This window comes from Microtus ochrogaster, chromosome X (assembly GCF_000317375.1).
Source record: "Microtus ochrogaster isolate Prairie Vole_2 chromosome X, MicOch1.0, whole genome shotgun sequence".
NCBI classification, from domain to species: domain Eukaryota; kingdom Metazoa; phylum Chordata; class Mammalia; order Rodentia; family Cricetidae; genus Microtus; species Microtus ochrogaster.
The window spans coordinates 22,680,479-22,704,922 of record NC_022026.1 but is presented as its reverse complement, the minus strand read 5'-3'; the positions used below and the strand labels follow the sequence as shown (position 1 = coordinate 22,704,922).

Sequence of the window (24,444 nt, the reverse complement as noted above, 5' to 3'; positions counted from 1 at the left end):
TATGTTATATATTTCAGTGGAAACGATAAGAGATTTAAGGCAGAAACAGATATGAGAATTCAATTGTATCTTATTAGGGCACACATCAATGTAAACTTTTTAAAAGATGTCAATTTTACTTTTCTAATTTTTGGCTTTAGAGAAGTTATTTTTCAATGGAGTCCCATTATCATAGTTTGAAAAGATGAAGAGTCAAAGAATCATCAAACCACTATTGTTTGTAAAAAGTAATAATAAAGTTAAAACAATCCAGTAATCTATCAATAAGAGAACAGTTAAATAAGCCATTTATATTCATACTATGGCATATTGTGTATACTGTGTCACATTTAATGAATCTAGTACATAACATTTTCAAAACACTGAAAAGCATTTAAGCATGGTAAATTGAGGAAATAAAAACATAACAAAATGGATTTCCTATGGTAAATTGATGTGTGTATAAAGGTGCACTGAGTAAAATCAGATGTCAGAGGACTAGCTGAAATGGTGGCATGGAATGGACAAATTTCTAGGTCAGACATCTGTTCTTCCAATGGACTTAGTATAAAGCTCTTCAGTCTCCAGCTTTTATGGCCTTTCCTGCTTCCAACCTGTTGTGATGTTGTAGCAAGGAAGGTCAAACATGCCAGCAAATGTTCCATTGCTCTGACCCAGGACCCCAGCAACCACACCCAAGGGAGAGCTCCAAGTTGGCCTTGATGTACAGTCTAGGGAGGACTTCATCTAACAGCTATAAAACCTATAACCTGAGTTAACTGCATCAAAACAAGTGATAACTCTGGGACACATGTGAAGTGTGAGACTGTGAAGGATGTGCAGGCTGTGGGCCACAGAAGTGAGGCAGATTTCACTTTAGAAAGCAGTATCACAGCGTTCCCATTGGTTTCTCATACCAGTGGCTTTCTGTAGTCCTTCCCACCATGAAGAGACCAATCAGGAGAGGGAATGTGATTCCACAGCATACAAATAACTACAGGCTTGCTCATTTCTCATTGACACACAGCCAACCAGAAGAGCAGGATATTGTAATTTGGCCTCCTATTTAAATCAACATATTGTTCTTGGTCCCCTCCTGCATCCACCACCATTTTGTTTAGTCTCTTCCTAGAATTTAAGATTTGGATCTAGGAAAAATAACAAAAAATCCAAGCTGGGGCCCAAGAAGCAAATTATATTTCCATGTGGATCCATGGGAGCTACTCTGAACTTCACCTCAAGTAGTGCTAATCTAAAACAGAACTGGTTTTGCAAGTACATGGTTGCATTGCCAATGGACTAATGGACTTCACTGTCCCCCAAAGGCTAGTGGAAAAAAATAGGAATATTCAGGGCCATTAACTTAAGAGTGATAACTAAATTTGTTGAAGGTTAAGGATCTTTAACTGACAGAAAGATACTGCTTCTAGAATGGCCAAAATTAAATGTGTGGGGAAACTTGTAAATTCCTAACAGTTGGTATTATTACAACTAAATGCATCATGAAATGCAAATTTGAATTATGAAAACAACACTTTCACCAAATATTTTTGATAATTGTAGATTATTTAAATTTGTACCATGTTTAGCAGGGAAAATTCTTGTGAGGAAACATGAATTTCATCATTTGAGGGGAGCAGCAGAAAGTCATTTGGTATTAGTGTGGGGTCTAAACTATACTCTTGAAAACAGCAAATTTAGCCCAGCTTGGTGGCCCATATCTTTAAACCCAGCACTTGGAAGGTAGATGTATCTCTGTGAGTTCCCAGCCAGACAGGGCTTCACAGAGAGACCCTGTCTCAAAAAAAGAGTAATTCAGCTGTAGCTATCAAAGTAAAAATTGCACACACTCTTTGACTCAGCAATTCCTTCTCTCAAAATCTATCCTACAGAAATACTTAGACACAGGAGAAAGATTAAATGTAGTATTTATAACAGTGAATGCTTGGAGGCAAGTTTCCATTAATAGGCGAATTGTTGAATTGCAATAAAGCTATACTATTGCATGTTATACCATTATTAATGCAAGGAATACATAGTACATTCCATAACATTAATTTGCATAGTAGTAAATCAATGTTCTATTTAAAAAATTATACATATGTGTGGATGTTCCTATAGGTGTATATATGAGGACAGAGGGGAGAAAGAAGAGGGGAAGGGTAGCTTTAAGATACACCAGTTAAAAGTCATTTTTAGAGAATGGGAATAGGGAAGAATAAGGAAAAATCTTTCACTTTTTCTTTATATGCTTGTTTTGTTGAAATTTTGTCCATTTACATAAACTGCTTTTGAATTTTAAAAATCAACTAATATTTTAACAAAAGAGACTCTTTTGTAGTCAAATCAACAGAGTTATAATTTTTTTTTTGATTTCCGAGACAGGGTTTCTCCGTAGCTTTTTGGTTCCTGTCCTGGAACTAGCTCTTGTAGACCTGGTTGGCCTCGAACTCACAGAGATCCGCCTACCTCTGCCTCCCGAGTGCTAGGATTAAAGGCGTGCGCCACCACCGCCCGGCCAGAGTTATAATTTATATAATTTAAATAAGAATAACTCCATAGCTGGGTGTAGTGGCATATGCCTGTAATCATAGCCATGGAAAGGAGAATCACTGAAAATTCAAGGCTATCATGGTCTTCACAGCACGACTTTGTCTTCAAAAGACACAGATACACAACTCCATGTAAGTTATTACTACCAAAATTTTTCATCTTGAAGATTTAAGGTAAAATTAGGGCAATTATAAACTTAAATACCTATATGATCATTCAATCAAATATATTCATTTTATAGTTGAGAAGAAAAGCCTGAAGTTTTGAAACAACTCACCTAAGGTCCTCTAGCCAGTCACAGCCAGATCCAGAAGTCAGGTTTCTATTCTAGCCCTAGTATTCTTTTTACTTCCTTTCACATTTTCCTGAGTCTTCAGTCTGATGATATAGTATCAAATATTCATGTCTCATAAATATTAGGGGTGTGTGTGTGTGTGTGTGTGTGTGTATTTTGGTTTTTCAAGACAGGATTTCTCTGTGTAACAGCCCTAACTGTCCTGGAACTAGCATTGTAGACCAGGCTGGCCTCAAACTCAGAGTGCCTCCTGAGTGCTGGGATTAAAGGCATGTACCACCATGCCTGGGCTAGATGTCCTTGTATTTAAACTTTAGAACAAAAATATGTAGAAAAATCAGAATGTAGCTAAATGTGGTGGTATATCCCTTTAATCTAAACACTGGGGAGGCATATCTCTGTGAGTTTGAGATTAGCTTGGTCTACATAGGGAGTTCCAAAACAGCCAGGGCTATATAATGAGGTCCTGTCTCCAAAAAATGTATATACCTCCATTACCACAGCCTTGAAAAACTGACTCTCAACAAAAAGTTACTGTATTTTAGAATAAAAATACTTAACAAACTAAAATGTATATACCTGTTAGAAAAAAATTTTAAGAGCTTACTGCAACTAGATGAAAAAGCATTGTTGATACATTTTCTTAAAAAGAAACACATGAATAAAATTTCTACGAATTCATGAACTGCAGCTTTTTCCTAATTTAAAAAAGTACTTATTTATTTATTTATAATTTATTTCTGTATACCTTTGTGAATGTACTGTACCATGTGAAAGCAGTGAATGGAAGCCAGAAGAGGATGTGGGATCCCTTGAGACTGGGTTTATAGATGGTTGCAAACTGACATATGTGAGCTAGGAATTAAACCAGGGTCCTCTGGAAGAGTAGCCAGTACTCTTACCCACTGAGCCATCATCTCTCATGCCCAAAATTTTGTTTTCTCTTATGTGAATGTTTTGCCTGCATATATGTGCACCACAGATGTGCCTAGGGCCCATGGAGGTCAGAAAAGAGCATCTGATTCCCTGGAACTGGGGTCACGAATGGTTGTGAGCCATCATGTGGGTGCTGGGAACTAAATTAGGGTTCTCTGCAAGAGCAACAAATGCTTTTATTCACTGAGCCATCTCTCCAGCCCTCTTCTCCTAATTTTTAATCCCCAGCTGACAGTTCCTGTTAACCATCTTTATCCTTTACCTTCAGTTTCTCTAGGTAAAGGAATTTCTATCTACATACAAACACTGGAAACCACTGAGAAAAATCAGGTATCTTGGCATAAAACAGTAAATGGCAGCAATCAAGAGTTCAAGGCCAGCCTGGGCTACATAATGAGTTTGAGGCTAGCTACTGTTACAGAGTGAAGACTGTCAAAAACAGACAAATAAATAAAGTCACCATAGAAACCACCTATTTAAAGGAGCTCTCAAAGGGTTTAAAGAATGCTTTTTGTAAGCTGAGCAGTGGTGGAGCACACCTTTAATCCCAGCACTCAGGAGGCAGAGGCAGGCAGATCTCTGTGAGTTTGAGGCCAAGCCTGGTCTACAAGAGCTAGTTCCAGGACAGGCTACAAAGCTACAGAGAAACCCTGTCTCGGAAAAAAAAAAAAGAATCCTTTTGTGATATTGATAATTATTCCTACCTTGTTTTATATAAAAATGAGTATTTTTTTTAAAAAAGAAGCATAGACAGACACACACACATACAGGGAAGTGGAAAAGAAAAATCTAAAAATAAAATTAAGACAATTTATTGTATAAGCAATGCAAAAAAGGAAAAGATGAATGATGAGTAGTGGGTGGTCAGAAGGGGGGAAGCAAAGAATCACAAACTAAATTATCCATGAGTCTATATTTTAAAAGAACCTTGAAGTTGGTCATGATGACTTAACACCTGCAACTCCAGCATTCAGAAGGATGAGGCAGAATCACTCAAGAGTTTGAGCCTAGCCTAAGTAAATAGTGAGTACTTGGTCATCCTGAGATACAAAGTGAAACCCTGTCTAATAAAATAAAAAATAAATTTAAAAAAGTCAGGTGTGGTGGTACAAGCCTGTAACACCAACATTTGAGAATGTAATCAGAAGTTCAGGAGCTACTCGGCTATATAGCTAGTTCAAGGCCAGCCTCAACTACTTGACCCATCTCAAAAAAAAAAAATACTTAATTACTAGGAATGTATAATCAGAGTAACAACCACTTAACCTTTAGGCTATAATTAAAGTAGTCCTCAGTTTTAGACTCCCTGCTTAGGTACAAGTGAAGACTGGAGACATTTCAGAACTATAAAGATAAAAGGGTTAAAAAACCAAGTGAAGGAAAATTAGAATGGTTATTATGCCTAAGAGAATACCAGGAGTGACTCAACAGCCCACAAGGACATGAAGAAATATCCATTTCAGTGAGCTGCTGGTCTGAATTTCCACAGCAGGTGCTTCTGTTTAAATGATTACACCAAGTATTTCAACACAGAAGTGTCTCACCTAGGATACGTAGCATACAAAATCCCGTGAAGCCTGTTGTTGTTCACCTCTCCCACCTTTACTAGCTCAACTTCTCATCTCCAATAGGTCAAAGGGTGGGTAAGGCATCTTTGGAATGTTAAAATGTAGGCTTCTTTCAGGTCTAGCTATGTGTAAGATTTGTTCTCTCCTAGAACCCAATATAAGGTTGAATCTTCCTGAGCTATGAAAAAAAGGGACTCATTAGTAGTAAACACTCGTTGGATGGGTAAGATGACTTGGATTTAAGGTTCATAGTAGAAGGACCTAGTGACTGGGTTTAAAATGACAAATTTTCCTCCAAAAATAGAAAATTGAACTTGTTGAAAATTGAAATTAATAATAAAAGGAAATCACCCATACAGTGGTATCAACCAGAAGGCAGAGACAGGAGGATCACAAGTTCCAGACTAGCATGGGCTACAAAGTGAAACCTTGCCTCAGGTAAGAGAATAAGTGAGGAAAGGGGATAATTAGATATGGTAAACTTCTTTCATATTTATCTCTCATTTTTGTCTTATATAGAGAACTTTTGAATCCTGAAGTCTGTGAAGAAACAGAATGTTTCTTACTTGTACTTTGACCACCCTACCCTACACCTACCTAGCTGACTACTACCTAAAATATTGTTAGTACTTTATTTTATAGCTGCTTTTTCTAGTTATTCTCCAGTTCATTCTGTAACACTGCTGCCTATGAAGGTTGTATGGCTTGATCACCTCTTTCCTTTATCTCACAGAAATACCTATTCTTCCTATTCCCTAAGATATATTTTAGTCAGCTCATTCTCTAATGATCAAAAATTTCTTAACTTCTTTAATTCAGCTGGCTCTTCTATTTAAAACCAAATTATCACTCTTGTCTCTGTGATGTCCTCATCTTTTGAACACATCATTTTCTATACCATTGTTTCATTTTCAAGTAAATTAAAAGTAGCTTTTCTAGGAGGATGAGGTCCCATATCAACCAGGTTGGTCTCAAATTGACCGTGTAATGAAGGCTGACTGTGAACTGATCCTCCTGCCTCCACCTCTCACATGCTGGGATTACAAACATGTACTAGCATATCCAGCTCTAAAACTATCTTTACCAAATGCCAAGATTCCTACCTCCCTCATTCCAACCTTCCTGGAACCCATTCTGAACAGACCGTATTAGTCAGATGAAAACATAGACCCATCAGAAGTTCTCAGGATTTCACCCACCTTCCTGTCTGCATCAAATCTGTTTGAAAAACAACACAATGAAGCAACATTAAATGAGGTAAAAAGACAATGAAAGACGTTGTTTGTTGGTGATGTGTGGGTGCACCAGAGGATGGGTCTATATGTATGTTTATGTTATAACACATTACTATGCATATATAAACACATGTAATGTAAATACATTCAACTCAAATTAGCAAAACTCCACAAATGTAAAAATCAAATATGCTAAATCTGACCTAAACCACAGGTATTATATGGCTACTTCCTGGAAGGAGATATATTATCTATGTAACAAAGTCAGTTGTAAGTACGAAGAAACCATAGGCTACTACAAGCAGATTTTACTTTTCTGTAATGTAATATAAATGCAAAGTTTACTCATCACCTCAGGACAATGGCCATGTTGCATGACTTCTACACAATACCCAGCATGCGCTCAACACTGGGAAACAGTAAATTTACAACTTAAGGAGGAAAACGGAGGCTTGCTTCACAGTGGTTTAATATGAACAGAGTTGAATATGACATTGTCTGACAGAAGAATGAACAGCTTGCTGAATAAAAGCCCCGAGTCAGGATATATACACAGCAGAAATGGGGCCTCAGAGTCTCAGCACTTGTGCACAATGAAAGAAGAAATGTTTAAAAAAATATCTGTAACAGAGGATACAAATCAAAAGGCAGCAAGGACACGGACACTGGTGAGGTGGGAAAGGGGCTGCTCAGCCCCCAGCATGGGCACAGCAGCTAGAGAGCTATCTCAAGGATCTTCAACAATGAGATGGGTTCCAAGACCATGTCAAAATCTAATCCTCATCTCTCGGACCAGGATCACATCAGAATCAGCAATCCTTTCCCCCCAAGGACTTACATAGAAAACACAAATCCTTCCACAATAAGGAGTCTAACCCAAGGCCCCACTTTCACCTAGTACCAGAGTTAACTTGCTCTCATCCCACCATTTGGACAGACAGCAGGTCCCAGTAAACAAACCATCACCTTCCAAACAATAGCCTAGGAGAGCTGCCAGCCTCAAGAAGCTGCTTTAGCCTCTAAGATTGGGGAACTCTCTATCTAGCTGCTAGCTCTATTTCCATTTCTGGGAACAACACTGGAGTTCCATGGGAAACAAGTGCAGGCAGTTCAATAACCCTGTGACCAAGCCGGGGAAGGCAGCAGACAACTCTTGCCTCTGAGTCCCATTTGATAGCTCAAAGTGCTTAGGAGAAACCAGAAGCTGTGGTATGTGTGCTTCTGCCCTTGGAACAGCACTAAATGACATGGGAAAAGGAGGAATGGAAGGAGGAAAGTGATGTTGCTCTTCCTTAATACATAGAGAAACCTAGAACATGACCCCCTCCACCATTCAGGAAGTCACCTGGCAGTGGTAAGTTGCTCTTATTCCTCAAAACCCACAAAACTAACCCATAAATTCACAAGGGTTGAGGAGGGAGAACTGCTGGCCCATACTGACTCATTAGCTAGTGAGCAAAATGTAGACAGTCAGAGTAGGGAGCCATAAAGGGCTAGGAGCTAGGCAATAGGAGCAGCCTACTACCCTATGGCTTTCTTGACTTTGCAGTAACCATGATGATGGGCCCATAATACCCATACACCCTGCTCCACATATCAGACTGGTTAAACTCTAGGAGGATTACTACCATGAAAAACAACAAGGGAGAAAAAACAAACAAAAAAATTGCTGAGAAAACTGGGAACAGGCCTAGAAAAACAAGAAGTTTTGGGTCTCTACTACCTTCCCCCCCAAAGGAAAATTGTCATGCAGGTAGGAAAAGCAGAGGTTCTCCCTGTTCAGTGTTCCTTGTGAAACCTAAGAATAAGAAAAAGCCCCTAGACTTGCAGCATCAGTAATATATCCCAGTGCCTCACCAGCACAAACCCCCCACCCCCCAAGGTTAGCCTTCTGACATGGGTAAAATGCCCAAAAATTGCCTTCCACTCCAATCCCTCCCCCACCCCAACCCCAAGCAAAGAGCATCTGCCTGTGGTTTCCCACCTCTCTTCAGAGAAGAGATACTAGCACAGTACCCACATGGTTTAGTCTGGTACCAAGGGACACAATGCAAGACAGTCTATCAGGCCAGGGGATGGGCAGCCAACTTCAGATCAAAAAGAGAGAGAGGCTTAGTGTAAAAACCAATGTCATTTCAGCAGGTAAAGTTGAGGGCAAGTGGTGAGAGGGACTCCTACTGGCGCACCTTCCCAGGGACGTAGTTCCTATCAATTGCCTCCTCCTGCAGGAACATGTGTAGACAGCGTTCATTCTGAGCCAGTGGGTGCCCAGCAATTCTATAAAGAGACCAAAACGGTTATCAGTAGTTTCTGGGATCAGAAAGAATTGGCAGGGGAATAGGAATGTGAAGAGAGGACAAAGGGCATGGTCAGCCCTTAGGTTTGAGACTCTAGAGGCAGCAGTGAAGTATGACATAAACCTTAATATTGTAGAAGGGAAATGGAACAGAAGGACAGTATAGGGAAATTCTAGTTAAAAGGGTTAACATGCATTACACTCTCAGGCCTTGACATACAGGATCAGAGTTTTACTATCCAGTTTGCTCGCTACATCATATTGCCTATTACAAAAAGACAAAGAAAAAAATGTAGAAAGATCATGATGGGCTGGGAGTATAATAGCTTAGAGGTGCTTGCCTAGCATACACAAGGCTCTGGAATCAATCCCCAGCAAAAAGGGAAAGAGGACAGTATGGAACAAAGAAGGGGGAGGGGAGAAAAGAGGGCAGGGGAGAAAGGGGAGAGAGATTTCATGATGACACAGTAAACAGAGCAGCCAGGAAACTGACTTACTTGTTAATAAACTGTTCGAGGCCCTGCCTCCTTTCTTCAATGAAAGATTCCTCAAAGATCCCTTCATCTCCTCGGAAAGGGAGCTGCCGCTTCAAGGCTTTCCCAGGCAGTGGTGGTACTACAATCTGTAGTCAAATAGCAGCCCAGTTGAAGAGGGCAAGAAAGCAAATAAGATGGTAAAGGGCTCACTCACGCTCTCTTTCTCTCTTTCTTCTCTCTTTCTTCTCTCTTTCTCTCTTTTTCTCTCTCTCTCTCTCTCTCTCTCTCTCTCTCTCTCTCTCTCTCTTCTTCCCTCCCTCCCTCCTTCTCTCTCCCTTTCTGTCTCCCTCCCTTTCCCGAGACCCACATCTGCAACGTGGGGAAACTGTGTATCTCAATTCTTTTTGGCCTGGGATCCACCATGCCTAGGTCCAGCTAAGGTTAGCTCATGTGGATCAACTTGATTTCTGTAAGACAGATTTACCATCTCAAAAGAAACTTCAAGCACTCTTCACTTTCCTCAACAATCCAGCACCATCCAAGCATTTAGCTAAGCTTTTCTTGACATGTTTTTGCACTTATAGAAGTTTATTAACTTTACAAACTACAAAACAAAACAATAAAAACTATTGTTTATGGGGCTGAAGAGATGGCTCATCGGGTAAGAACACTGGCTACACAAGCATGAGGACATGAATATGGACTCCAGGACCCAAACCAAAAAGTCCAGTTGGGGGGGACGGTAGAGACAGAGGATCGCTGGAGATTGCCGGCCTAGTTCCAAATTCAGTGAGAAATCCTCTCTAAAATGTGTGAAGCAGGACACACAATTTAGTCCTCTGGCCTGTATGTACTGTGTGTGCCCTTACACCATATACAACACACACACACATTTAAAAAATAATACAGTCGCTGGGCGGTGGTGGCACACGCCTTTAATCCCAGCACTCGGGAGGCAGAAGCAGGCGGATCTCTGTGAGTTCGAGACCAGCCTGGTCTACAAGAGCTAGTTCCAGGACAGGCTCCAAAACCAGACAAACCCTGTCTCAAAAAACCAAAAAAAAAAAAAAATAATACTACAGTCATCCAAGCAGTGATGGTGCAGGCTTTTAATCCCAGCATTTGGGAGATAGATGGATCTCTGAGTTCAAGGCTAACCGGGTTTACAGAGCTAGCTCCAGGACAGCCAGGGCTACAAAAAGGAACAATACTGAAAACAACAAGAAAAAAACAATAACAAAACTCGGCCCTAAACCTCTAAGTTTCAAAGGAACCAATATATTGGGATTGCGTCTATAAGAATGTGTTCACCCTTCCTACCTACTTCAAGACTTTATGAGCTGTGACCTTATACCTTCCAAGCCTATACAGATTGCCTACTCCAATGGTTCTAATTAGGGGATGAGCTATACCTTACTATCTCGCTCCAGCTCATTTTTCAGCCACTCAAAGTCACTGTAGCGTCGCCGTACACATGATTCTTTCAGCTTGAAGATGGGTAGGTTTGTCTACAGGAAAGAAAGAATGAGTGAAGAGAAGCTAGGTGTTGTGGCATGCACTTTTAACACTCAAGAGGCTGAGGCAGGAGGATCAGCAGTTTGATGTCAACCTAGGCCACATAGGGAATGCCAGATCAGCCTAGGCAACATGGTGACACACTATTGCAAAAATACAAACCAACCAAACTGAAAATGGGCAATAAGTTCTATTCAACCAACTTGTGGGGCCCACCTGTCAGAACCACTGGAAGTCTCAATGAAGAAACAGTTCCTCTGTTTCTCAGTGGTAGGTCACTTACCTATTCCATATGAGCACTAGGGTTTGACTCTCAGCATCACAAAAAAGAAAAATTGATCCTATGGACCATATGCCTGAAATTTTTCCAAAACACCACGAGGTATATATTAACCCTTACCATACCCAATCTTATCATAGTTGGGGATCAGAAGTCCCTTGCTGAGGCTGAAGAGTATATATAGCTCAGTGGTAAGAGCACTTGACTAGCATGCCCAAGGCTCTTGGTTCCACCCCATAAACACAGATAAAATTCTTTGCTACTTAAATTTGTCTTACAGAGAAGACTTACAGTCATGTTTGAATGTACATTACATCGGTAAATCATGCGTTGTCTTAGAGTGTCCTCTAAGGCTCCCCTGTCTGGAGATGTGCTTCCCTTTCTATCTCTGTGATATGGAGGGAAGTCTTTGGGAACAACTAGAAGATAAAGCATTTCCAACAGATGTTTACTATCCTGTGATATAAAAATACCTGCAGTGGGAATGAGAAGTGGAAGCTCAGCCATGAAGAAAAAGCTCAATCAGGAACTCCAGCTGACTGCCTAACTTCCCCGGATAGTTTCTGCTGGACCTTAAAGGTGCCTGATTTGACGATGCTATTTGTTGGTTTTTGTTGCTATTTGTCCTTCTACTTGGAAGCCTCACCTGAGGTGACACTCTACTGTCTGGGACTCTCTGAGGAACTCCAGCTGGCTGCCTTAAAGGTGCTTCCCCAGTCAATTTCTGCTGGTTGAGTACCTGACTTGATAACGTTTTGCTATCTGTCTATCTCTTGCTATTTATTCTTTTACTCTGACTTGTCACACAATTAAACTCACTCATTCAAAATCAAAATTACGGCCAGCTGACATTAGCTCCAACTCTACCCAAAATCTTCAAGGTTCAAAAAATATCAATAGGTTTACATGGAGTCTGCTATATATAACATTTTGTTATCTAAACAATTCTTTAAAAGAATAAACAAAATGAGAGAGAGTCAGCTTTCTTTAGAGTGTGGCCCCCAGGTATGCCCACAATGCTCCCTCCAGTGGATGGCCCTGTACCCAGAAGTATATGGTCAACACAATGGTTTGGTTTGGTTTTTAAAGGCAACACAATGTTGGAGAGAGAGGGAGGTAAAGAAGGATCAGGAAGGAACTAGGAGAGTAGGAGTGAACAATGTCAAAATGTATTGGATGAAATTCTCAAAGAACCAAACTGTTTTTAAAAAGGAAGAAACAAGGGAAAGGGTGGGGCAGGAGGAGGGGAGGGAATAGGAATGGGGAAAGCTATGTAAAATGAGAAAAGATTGTACTAAAAAAAATTCTTAATAAAAAAATCAAAAATGTCTTTATTTAAATATTTTTTTTAAAAAAAGGAAGAAACAAGTAACCTAGCAGGATGGCTAAGTGGAAATAGGAGGGTCAGTAGTTCAAAGTCATCCTCAGCTACACATTGAGTTTTAGGCCAGCCTAGGCTACATGAAACTCAGAAAAGAAAAACAAAACAAAAGAATAAATACAAAACTGGAGGCTGATGAGATAACTGGGCAAGTAAAGGTGCTTGCATCAGAATCTGACATCCCAAGTTCCAGCTCTAGGGCCTATATGGTAGGAGAGAACCAAGTCCTGCAAGTTGTCCTCTGACATGTGCTGCAACCCTTCCTCTGAACACAAAATAAATACATAGAGATGCAATTTGAAAAATTTAAAGGGGCCAGGCAGTGGTGAGGCGCACCTTTAATCCTAGCACTCAGGAGGTACAGGCAGGCAGATCTCTGTGAGTTCAAGGCCAGCCTGGTCCACAGAGTTTCAGGACAGACTCCAAAGCTACACAGAGAAATCCTGTCTCAGAAATTCAAAAAACTTAAGGGGCTGGAAAGATGGTTCGGTGTTTAAGATCACTCGTTCTTCCAGAGGATGTGGGTTCAAGTCCAGCACCGTGTGGTGGCTCACAGCTGTCTGTAACTCCAGTTCCAGGATGCATGTGATACATAGATAGATGTTTAAGTAAAACACTCATACACATAAAATAAATAATTTTTTAAAGTTTTTAATTTTTAAAACTGTCATTTTATGGGCTTTGTTTAACTAAAAACAAAAAACCCTATTTTTTTCCTACCCCCAAAGGATGATGAAAATACTGTCCTTCCATCTCAGCACCTAGCCTTCTAAGAAAACAGCTTCTACATAGTTTAGTGTCTAGTCTGCAAACTACAACTCATATGAGGAAGCAGGAATTGTATAATACAGGATATTGAGGGTTTGGGGGTTCTATTCAACACAAAATACAGTGAAAGGAGAGGAAAAAACACAAAAATCAAGCCCACAATGACACATCCATGTGCAGTGGCGCACGCCTTTAACCCCAGCACTTGGGAGGAAAAGGCAGGCAAATCTCTTGAGTTTGAGGCCAGCCTGGTCTACAAAGTGCGTTCCAGGACAGTCAGGGCAGCACAGAGAAACCCTGTCTCAGGGGAAAAAAAGAAACATCCATATGAATAAGGATGTGAGGACCACCATAGCACCTCTCCAGACTCCTCAGGCAAGCAGGATCCATTCCTGAATAAAATTAAAGAGAATAGCTTCATCAATATTTATTATACAGAGCTAAAGGTGTAGATCAATGGAAGAGTGTGTCCTCGGCATGCATGAGGCCTGAATTAAATCCCTGGCACCAGAAAAATAAATACAAATGATTTTATAGATTTTTCCAAAAATCAGAGTTCAATACAAGAGTGGAAGCCTCAAATCAACTGGAACTCACAGAATGAAGAACCACCACATTATACAACTAGAACTGTGGAAGGGACTGGTGAAAAAGTTCTAGGTACACTTTGCATACTAAGTTTTGCAACTAAGCCTTAACAAAGTAGTGCAAAGAACATGGACTTTGGAGTTAGAGACTTAGTTTCAAATCCCAGCCCCTATCTGACACTTTTATATACACTTGGGAAAATTACTAAAACTACATGTTTCCTAATTTCTACTTTTCAAAATGTATACAGAAACTAAAGCCTACCCAGGTATAGCCAGGTAGTGGTGGTGCACCCCTTTAATCCCAGCACTTGGGAAGCAGAGGCAGGTAGATCTCTGTGAGTTTGAGGCCAGCCTGGTCTACAGAGCTAGTGCCAGAACAGGCTCCAAAGCTACACAGAGAAACCCTGTGTTGAAAAACAAACAAACAAACAAAAAACTATCTAGGTGTCGCAACAGACAACTTTAATTACAGCACTCGGGAGGTAGAGGCAGGCAGATCTCTGAGTTGGAGGCCAGTCTGGTCTACAGAATGAGTTCCAGGACAGCTAGGGCTGTTACACAGAGAAACCCTGTTTCAGAATAAAAAAAAAACTTAAAAAAGAAAAAAAGCCAGGCGGTGGTGGCGCATGCCTTTAATCCCAGCACTCGGGAGGCAGAGGCAGGCAGATCTTCGTGAGTTCAAGGCCAGCCTGGTCTACAAGAGCTAGTTGCAGGACAGGCTCCAAAGCTACAGAGAAACCGTCTCGAAAAAAAACAGAAAAAAAGGAAACTAAAGCCTAGTTTGTGCCTGACCCATTGTAGGGACTAGATGGATGGTCTCTATTGTTATCAGAATAAAGTAGAGAATGATTTCCTCACTATTCCTTAAGGCTCTCATGCATTTAGACAAAGTCTCCAAAACCCTAAAAGCAGTCTTTATACTGCCTGAGCAAGTTAAACTTAAGTTCCCTGAGTAATTAAGCCTTCCTCCATTAACACTCCTCTTTTAGCATAGTTTAAAGAACATAAATCCCACGCTTCTCCAAAGCGATCATTTCAAATAGTCTCGTCTCAGGAAGACAAGGGCTCTCATGCAGTTTTCACTGGCTCTGAGTTTGGAGAGGACCGCTTCTTCCTAAGAATGACAAGCACAGGCAGAACATTCTCGTTCAATTCTTCTAAAAAATGAGAGCACCATATGCCTCTTGGATCTTCAATGGTATTCAAGAGGGATGCTCTTCACAAAGACTATCCTGGCTCTCTAAACAGAGAAGAAAACACAAAGAAAACTAAAAAAAAAATGGTTCTCAATTTTTGTAGCCTGTTCCACTTCAACTGGGGAAAAAATACTTATGAACCATGTACTTTATCTGCACATTCCATCCTTGCACTATGGACTAAGCACTGTGGACTAAGGGAATAAAGTCCCCTAGGGTGCAAAATGGAAGAAGCCATTCCTAGAGCCATTCTGAAATACCATGTATTAAAGTAAATACAGACCAGGGACAGAAAAGGCAAATAGCCTTTTCCAAAAAAAAAAAAAATCTCAAGTGAGAGCCAATAAAAACTGAAGTAAACATTCTGGATACTTCAAATCTAAAGGATCAGCAGAGGATGGGAGCAGCAACTGACAATCCACCAATCCCAGTGCAGGGCCGGGCTTCACGTAAGACACAGCATTGTGGTACCTAAGAAACTCAAACATAAAACATTTCTCTCTTTCAGATGTAATTCTTAGAAAAGTCAACAAAGCGTTCGGTCTCCTCGGGGTTCCTTTCTACTTCTGCCTCCCTTTCTGGTGTGTTTCCTCGAACTAAAAGGTTTGCTTAACTCCATCCCAGAGAGATCTCATTAGGAAGAAGCCCAGCCTTCCCGCCCCCCCTTCAGAATGACTTCCATAACCTAGTTTAGTTATGGGACCCAGCGACACAACGCCTTGGCTTTCCATCCCCCCCCCGCCGCCGCCTTCTTCCACCCTCCCCTTTCGTCCTTCTGTCAATCATGATTCCAATCTACTTGAATTCCTCAGTAATCTTTGTCCATCCTCCACACCCTGTCCAGCCATGCTCCACTTCTGCCTCGTGAGTACTTGTTTTCCTTCACCGCCCCCCCCCGCCCCCGCCCGAAGTCCCCTCTGGAGTTTTGTGTACCCCCAGGCCACAACTGAGTCTGCAGCCCTCTCTCTAAACCTTCCATGCCCTAACCCTCACATGACCCCCCTCCAAGCTTGCCCGCCGTTAGTCGTCCCCCATACCCCCTCCCCTGCCGCGTCGTCCTCCCTCAGCTGTCTCCCTCACCCCGTGACTCACCCGCATGCGAACCTCATAGGTGGTGAAGCGCGCGCGGCCCACGCCCACCGTCTGTGGATTAAAGATGTCTATCTCCAGGAAGTTACTTGGCGGCCCGTAAGCATCGGTCAGGTCCTGCGGCTTCGAGTTAAGGCGCCGAGTGTCAGCCACGGCCGTGTCCGACATCTTTCCGAAGAAGAGACCGGTACCGGCGAAGGGGGTGGGGGACAGAGGCCTGAGGCAAGAGCGCGCACGGCCCCTCCCGCTTGCAAAATAATCAGCCAACCCACAGACGGCGGCGACGCGCACGCGCGCACGCATGCGCGCACGCACACACCGCCCGACTCTCGGGCCCGTCGCCCTGAGTGGCCGCCATGCTGACTAGGGCTTGTACTTTATGGTGAAAGCGTCATTCAGACTTCCGGGTGGGACTGGCAGCTGCCCCGGAACCTGCATCTCTAATACTCCCTCTCCAATACTTGGAGAAGCACCACACGCAGACTCCGCCAATCTGTGTTCCTCAATCCCAGAAACTGTCTCATCCCGTGCATCAATCAGCAGTGGGCACTGCCCCGCAAGCTGTTATCCTAAAGTGACAGGCTGAAACCCCAGGTCCTGAATAAGTACGGATTTTCCATGAAAATAGAAGGTGGGGTTCCAACAACAGTACCAAAAACGTAGAATGCAGCCCCACTGCTTGTGCCACTGATAAATTTCAGTTCAAGCTACACACAGTTGAGCATTCGGCAAGCAGTACATTATGGTGCCAGGGAAGCAGCAAGCTCGAATTGGGTAAACAGTAATGATTTCAGGTTCTTGCTTTTCAGGAATAGTGGGTGTATCTTCATTCTCCACATGTTGCTACGTAACCACTAATTCTACTAATTCCAGGTGTACTCATTTATTTTAGGATGTTTATTAACTTCTGTCTATATTCTGAAGAACCCCATCCATACTTGGCTATGCTCTGAGCTTGCTAGCGACCTAGGATGAAGCTACGTGTCTACATGAGAACATCTCTAGAAAAACATATATACGTGTGTGGAAAATGCATTCGCACATATGTACATGCTGAGACAGTGTCTTACCTTTAGCCCAGCTGGCCAGGAACTTGCTATGTAAGCCAAGGTAGCCTCAAACTTATAGCAATGCTCCTGAATCCTGATGTTACTGGTCTCTGTCACCATGTCCAGCTAGAAAAAGTGTTTGTGGTTGTTTTTTATAGTTTTGAAACATTGTCTCGTGTATTCCAGGCTGGTTTAAAACTTGCTTGTGTCTGAGAGTGACCTTGAACTTCTGACCCTCCCGCTTGTACCTCCCAAATGCTGGGATTACAGGAACACTCCATTAGACGCAGTTTTGTGCAGTGGTGGAGATCAGATCCAGAGTCTACCAAATAAGCTATATCCCCAGTTGTTAAATAAACATTTTTAAAGACTCATTTATACATGTCCCACATTTTGGGAGTAGGGGGTATTCGAGACAGGGTTTCTGTATGTAACAGTCTTAGCTGTCCTGGAACTAACTCTGTACATCAGGCTGGTATCAAAACATTTCCCATATTTTTAAAAGATTATTTTATTATTTCAATTTTTAAATAAGTATTTTTATGTGTCTACATATTTTGCTGAATTTATGGCCATGAACCATGTGCATGCAATGCCTGAGGAGTCCAGAAGAGAATGTCAGATTGCTGGATCTTAAGTTACAGATAGATCTGAACCACCATGTAGGTGCTGGGAATCAAAGCTGGGTCCTCTGCAAGAGCAGCCCAGTGCTCTTAACCACTGAGCCATCTCTCCAGCCCTACATGTCCTATATTAAGGGGTAGACAAGTGGGAATTTTAAGACATCGTTCCTTCACCCTTCACCTAACCTCCTAAAAAGCAATCTCTTACCACTGATGACTGAATTCTTTCAACAAACGCAAGAGCTTACAATTTAACAATTAAGTTATTAATTCTATATAACTGATATCTATAAACTACTTAAGTGCCAAGCACTGGATTTTTGGGTTGTTTTGGGGGTTTTTTGTTTTTGTTTTGCGGATACAGGGTTTCTCTACGAAGTCCTGGCCATCCTGGAACTGGCTTTGTAGACCAGGCTGGCATCGAACTCAGAGATCTGCCTGCCTCTGACTTCTGAGTGCTGAAATTAAAGACATGTGTCACCACGGCTAACTGTGAGTTAACTTTCTAAGCAAAATCAAGTGAACAAACTGAATGTGACAAATATAAGCAAGCTTTCAGAGTAGCAGATGGAAGCTGTATGGCTGCACTGGACGTGGTGCTGCACGCCAAGGAGCCCAGCAACAGCGCAAAGACGGGCGCTTCTGGAATTCAAGGCCACCCTCTACTACACAGCGTGTTCGAGAACAGTCTGGGCTATAATGGGACCTTGTTTCAACAAAACAAAACAAAAATTGGAAAACTTCCTAGAGGAGGACACTTCAGAGTTAAACACACAAAAAGGCATAAAGAATGGGAGCTGGAGAGATGGCTCAGCAGTTAAGAGCACTTATTGCTCTTGCAGAGGTCCTGACTTTGATTCCCAACACCTACAAAGTGGCTCATGACTCCAGTTCCAGGAGATCCACTGCCCTCTTCCGCCTCATGTGCACCAGGCACACTTGTGGTGCAATACTCATATACATAAAAAATTCTAATATTTTTTTTAAAAAAAACTTTTAAGGGCATAACAGAGAAATAGTGGAAATGGGGAAAGGCAATTTCTGGCACAGGAAATAACATATTTAAAGCCATCACAGGAAGAAACTCTACAGTATTTTTAGGCAATTATCACCAATTCAGATTGTGTAATGGAAATGTTTTGAGATGTAGAGCATCTGGGGATGGGCAGAAGAGAGTGAGCCCTCTATATTAAGCAGAGTGTTTCTGACTTTATGATACGTGATAGGGAATCACTGAAGAATCTTAAGAGAAAAGCGGTAAGAAGGGTATGATCCTATTTTTTCAAGAGAGACTATTTTGCGAGTAACGTGGGAAAATGTATTTAAGTTGAATGTGACTAACTATGAAGGAACCTACAAGAAGTGGTGAGGGCTAGAGAAATGGCTCAGTGGTTAAGAGCAAAAAAAAAAAAAAAGACTTGGATTCAGTTCCCAGCATCCACATTGGGTAGCTCACAATTTGGGCTAGCTTGAGCTCCAGGAGTTCTGAGGTCTTCTTCCTGTCCGAGGGCACCTGCGTGGTGCACATACAGAGAAGCCGGCACATACATACAAAAAACTAAGGGAAAACATTGTGGGAGAATGAATGAGCTGTGGTGATGATACAGTGTAGTACTTAATTAAATGTGTGGGCCATGATGGAGACTGACTAGCTTTAAATCCCTGCCCCCTATCTGTGTAACCTGTGGAAAACTTGTACAAAGTTTTCCTTAACTGTACAATGGAAATAAAACTAAAAGCTACCTTTGCAGCTGTTGTGAGAATTGAATGGGATGAGATCTTCTATGTGCACAAAGTAGTTGTTTGGTAACTATTCATTATTGTTACAATTTGGAGAGGGAGGAGAAGGAGGGACTTGAAAAGGGCCCCTGGTTTTCTGACCAGGCACCATCAATCAACGTTGGAATTACAGAAAGAGGAGTACATTGAGGATGAGAGAAATGAGTTCGGTTAAAATAAATCAAAGTTGTTTAGAAGACGTGCAGGTGTCGATGGCCAGCTGGCAGCTGAAAATCCTTGCCTGGTGCTTGAGGGCATGATGAGTGTTAGAGATAGAGACTTAGGGATCATCAGAATATAGTGTAGAAAGAAATGCGAGGGGAAAAAAGGACAGATTTAAAAGTTAGTGAGGTGGTAATATTTGGATGGGAGTGTGAATTCCTGTGATTTTTCTGGGAAACAAATTGGCTATGTGTTGTGGTTTTTTTTTTTTAATTCGCTTTAAGAAAATTTATTCTTAGAAAAGGAGTGGTTCCATGTGCACTTTAGAACAATAGTTTTTTTGAAGCAGAGTCTAATGCACCCCAAGCTGACTTTGAACTATTAATCTTCTTGCCTCTACCTCCAAAGTGTTGGGATTTCAGGATGAGCTATTACACCTGGATAAAAACTTTAAAGTAAAAAATCATTAGCTATGCATGGTGGTATACACCTATACTCTCAATATTCAAAAAGGAAGAGACAATATTCAGAGGCAGAATGACCAAAATTGAGGCCAGCCTGGGCTACTCAGCGAGTACCAGAGCAACGAGTACTACATAACCAAACTGTCTCAAACACACCCAAACTAAAAGAGATGGAAGTACATTTTGCTGGTCATGGTGGGTGGTGCCCATTATATAGTGGTGGTACCCCTATAATTCTAGCCCTTGAAAGAGGGGAGCAGAAGAGTTTGAGCATGGCTGCAAACGCAGCTTAGTTGGTAGAGTGCTTGCCTAACATGCAGGAAACCCTGAGTTCTAGCCCCAGCACAGTACTAAACTATGTGTGCTGCCCCATGCTCGTGATCCCAGAACTGATGCGAAAGCAAGAAAACCAGAAATTCAAAATCATCCTTGGTCTTAGCCTTAAACATGAGCATTCCCCCCCCCAAAAAAATAAAATAAAGCTGGGACTGGAGAGATGTTCAGCAGTTAAAGCTTCTACTGCTCTTGCAGAGAAACTGGCTCAGTCCCCAGCACACATATCAAGAGGCTCATAACCCCCTATAGCTCCAGCTACTTGTGCTCCTAGACTCTCTTCTGGTCTGTGCAAGTTCTCTCTCTCTCTCTCTCTCTCTCTCTCTCTCTCTCTCTCTCTCTCTCACACACACACACACACACACACGCACAAATATTCACATATGCACACACATACACATAAATGAAATATAAAAATATTTTTAAATTTTAGCCGGGTGGTGGTGGTGCACACCTTTAATCCCAGCACTCAGGAGGCAGAGGCAGGCGGATCTTTGTAAGTTTGAGGCCAGCCTGGTCTACAAGAGCTAGTTCCAGGACAGGCTCCAAAGCTAAGAGAAACCCTGTCTCAAAAAACCAAAATATATATATTTTTTTAAATTTTTAAATCGTTCAAAATCAGCCTTGTCTCAAAAAGAAAAAAAAAGACAGCTGTGTGTGGTGGTACACACCTTTAATCTCAGCTCTCGAGAAGTAGAGGCAAGAGGGTTCCTGTAAATTTGAGGACAACTTGGTCTACATAGAGAGGTCTAGATCAGTTAGTGCTACGTGGTAACACCCTGTCTCAAAACAAACAACAAAAAAATGTGTTATGATGACTGAAGATAAGCCTGAGTCTGCGTCTGGGCCAAAGGGTAAAATCCAGTGGCAGAGTATGTGCTATGCAGGTGTGAGCCCTGTGCTTAATCCCCAACACCTCAAAGCAAAATAATGTCCCATGCTTGTTGATATGGAATGATGTACCCCAAAATATAAGGAGGACACTTAAAGAGAAGGCTCAGTGGTTAAGAGCAGAGGACCAGGGTTTGATTCCCATGGCCCACATGGCAGTTCACAACCATCTGTAACTCCAGTGTCTGGGCATCATGTGTCATCTTCTCACATCCATGGACACTGCATGTACATGGTGAACTTACATACATACTGGTAAAACACTTATACACATAGAACAACAATAAATCTTAAAAGAAAAGGTAGAAAAATGACATAGGATGTTGGCCACAGGCATAAGTATGTGCATACCCTCCACACACACAGAATGAGAAAAATCCAAGCAGAGTGGTGGATGTCTGTAATCCCACCACTTGGGGGGGCAGAGACAGGAAGATTGCACCAAGTTACAGAATAGGGTAGCCTGGATCACAGAGTGAGAGCTTGTCTCAAAGAAACATCTCTGAAAATGAGAAGAGCTGGTAAAAATGTCATAGTATAATATCATTTGTACTATATGTTAATATACATAATAATTTTTTGATCTTTAAAATTGTATACGTATGAATGCTATCTATAGTATACATATTTATAGTGTGTGTTATGTATGTGTAGCTGAGGACACGAGATCCCCTGGAACTGTAGTTACAGATGGCTGTGAGCCACCATGCTGGTACTGAGACTCAAGCCCAGGTCCTCTGCAAGAGCAAGTGCTCCCAGCCACTCCAACTCCTACATAATCAAGTTATAGTCTAAAAGGATATACACAGGGGCTGGAGAGATGGCTCAGAGGTTAAGAGCACTGGCTGCTCTTCCAAAGGTCCTGAGTTCAATTTCCAGCAACCACATGGTAGCTTACAACCATCCAAAATGAGATCTGGTGCCCTCTTCCAGCCTGTAGGCACACAGAATACTGTATACATAATAAATAAAATCTAAAAAAAAAAGATTTCAAAAAATAAAAAAAAAAATAAAAGGATATACACAAAACTAACAGTAATCAATTCTGGGTAGTGGGATTTCAGTTGGACTTCATGCTCACGTCTAATTTTCTGGAAGATAAAGGATCTGGTTGGGAAGAGTGATGAGAATCAAATGCAGTGCTTTGTACGAGGTAGATAAGTGATTAGCTACTTAGCAACACTTTAGGCCTGAGGACCTGACTTTTTTTAACAAATAGGCTTCTTATATCCCTTGTTTATTTTTTTTGTTTTTATAGTACTAGAGATCATACATATATATATATATAATAAATGTATTTTTTATAATTTTTACCTTTCCATTATAATACAAATACATATATATTTATATATTGTACTAATGATTAAACCTAGGATTTCAAGCATTCTAGGAAGCTCTCTACTACTGAGCTGTAACTTTGGCCTATATTCCTTTTTTTCTTTATCAGAAAATGAAACTATTCTCATCTGGAAAAAAAACATTTTAGGGCAGGCAGGCACAAGAATAAAAGCTTGTGAAGAAACAAGGAAGGAGCAGTGAGTGGTCAAGAGAAGTACCAGATGATAACGATCTGAAGGCGAGGGATGAAAAAGTACCCAGAAGGAGCGACTAGGTGTTAGCAATGTTTGCTCCAGTAGAAAGGTCAAATAAGATAAGCCCTGAGAATGTCCACCCGTTTGACAATTACCTAAAAAACAGCAGTTCTATAGAGAATTGCGAGTAGACGCCAGATAACAAGGCCTGAGAACTATATCAAAAGAGAAGGAATGACATTTTGTGGAAAAATTTCTCAAGAAGCTTTCCCAAGAAAGAAGTGGGGTAGCTGGGGAGCCATGCATTGCCAAAAGCTAGGGATGACATATTATCAGTGGCAATGGGGTTGCTTTTTGTTGCTGTTGTTTGGTTTGGTTTTCCTGAAAGGTGGTGGTGTTTGGGGATTTGTTTTGTTTTTGTTTGATTTTCTTTCTGAGACAGTCTCCTGTACTCCAGGCTGGCTTCAAATTCCCCAGGTAGCCAGAGCTGGCTTTGAACTGATCCTGCTACTTTCACTTGCAAAATGCTGAGATCCAGACACGTGCCACTGACAGACACCATTTTGTTTTGTTTTGTTTTGTTTTGTTTTTCTTGGGAGGCACAGCTGAGTTATCCAGTGTTGTTCCTTTTATAAAGATAGAACAGATTGGGACGTGTTAAGCAGCTGAAGAGAATGGATTCATAGACAGTGAAAATTGGAATGTGTAAGTGAGCAAAAAGATAAGGCTTAAAATCACATAACCCTAGGACAATTATGTAAGTTAAACTCATGATGAGATATAAATAGCTGATCCATAGTCTTTTCTTGCTGAACTCCCCAAGTCTGTCTTCAGGGTACTGACTTGGGGTGTATATAACTAAGCAGTGGCTGTCAAGGCGTGGTCCCATCCATCACAGACCCCATCATTGCCTTGGCTCCACTCTGTCAAAAATAAAGTGCCCTAATATGTTGTCAGAACCATGTGAAATCTCTTCCCGATACTGTTCTTAATATTAGGGAACATGCATTCTTCATACATTTTTCACACCAAGACTAGTTTATCACCCCAAACTCCTTAAGGTCTAATAGAATGGATGAGCCAGGCAACGTTTATGCATCCTTTTAATCCCAGCACTCGGGAGGCAGGGGCAGGTGGATCTCAGGAGTTCAAGGCCAGCCTGGGCTACAGCGCAAGTTCTGGGACAGCCAGGGCTATGCAGAGAAACCCTGTCTCAAAATCAATGTCAGAGAAATCAATAAGTCAGAGAAGGACATTGTTACTCTTCTGGTAGCAGAAAAGATATTTAAAAGAGACATTTTGCTATCAGACTGCTGAAAAATAGACCCCAAAGAATTAAAAATTTTCAAGGAATCACGTGCTGGCTGAAGGGAAAGGCTGAAGCCCTACTCCCAGGCAGAGGAGGAACTTACATTGTCTTTCTTCCTGTTACATTTATTTGGGTTGTGTGTGTG

The 24,444-nt window shown here is 41.5% G+C and overlaps 1 protein-coding gene across 1 annotated transcript; it reads right to left on the bottom strand.

The window, feature by feature from the left end:
- Nucleotides 1-7,018: 7,018 nt before the first annotated feature.
- Nucleotides 7,019-16,441, bottom strand: Snx12 (sorting nexin 12). Its single transcript, XM_005358593.3, has 4 exons — nucleotides 16,161-16,441; nucleotides 10,751-10,846; nucleotides 9,360-9,484; nucleotides 7,019-8,843 (listed from the first exon to the last, which is right to left on the bottom strand). The coding sequence occupies exons 1-4, from the start codon at nucleotides 16,323-16,325 to the stop codon at nucleotides 8,741-8,743; spliced, it is 489 nt and encodes a 162-aa protein (XP_005358650.1). The 5' UTR covers nucleotides 16,326-16,441; the 3' UTR covers nucleotides 7,019-8,740.
- Between the last annotated feature and the right edge of the window lie 8,003 nt (nucleotides 16,442-24,444).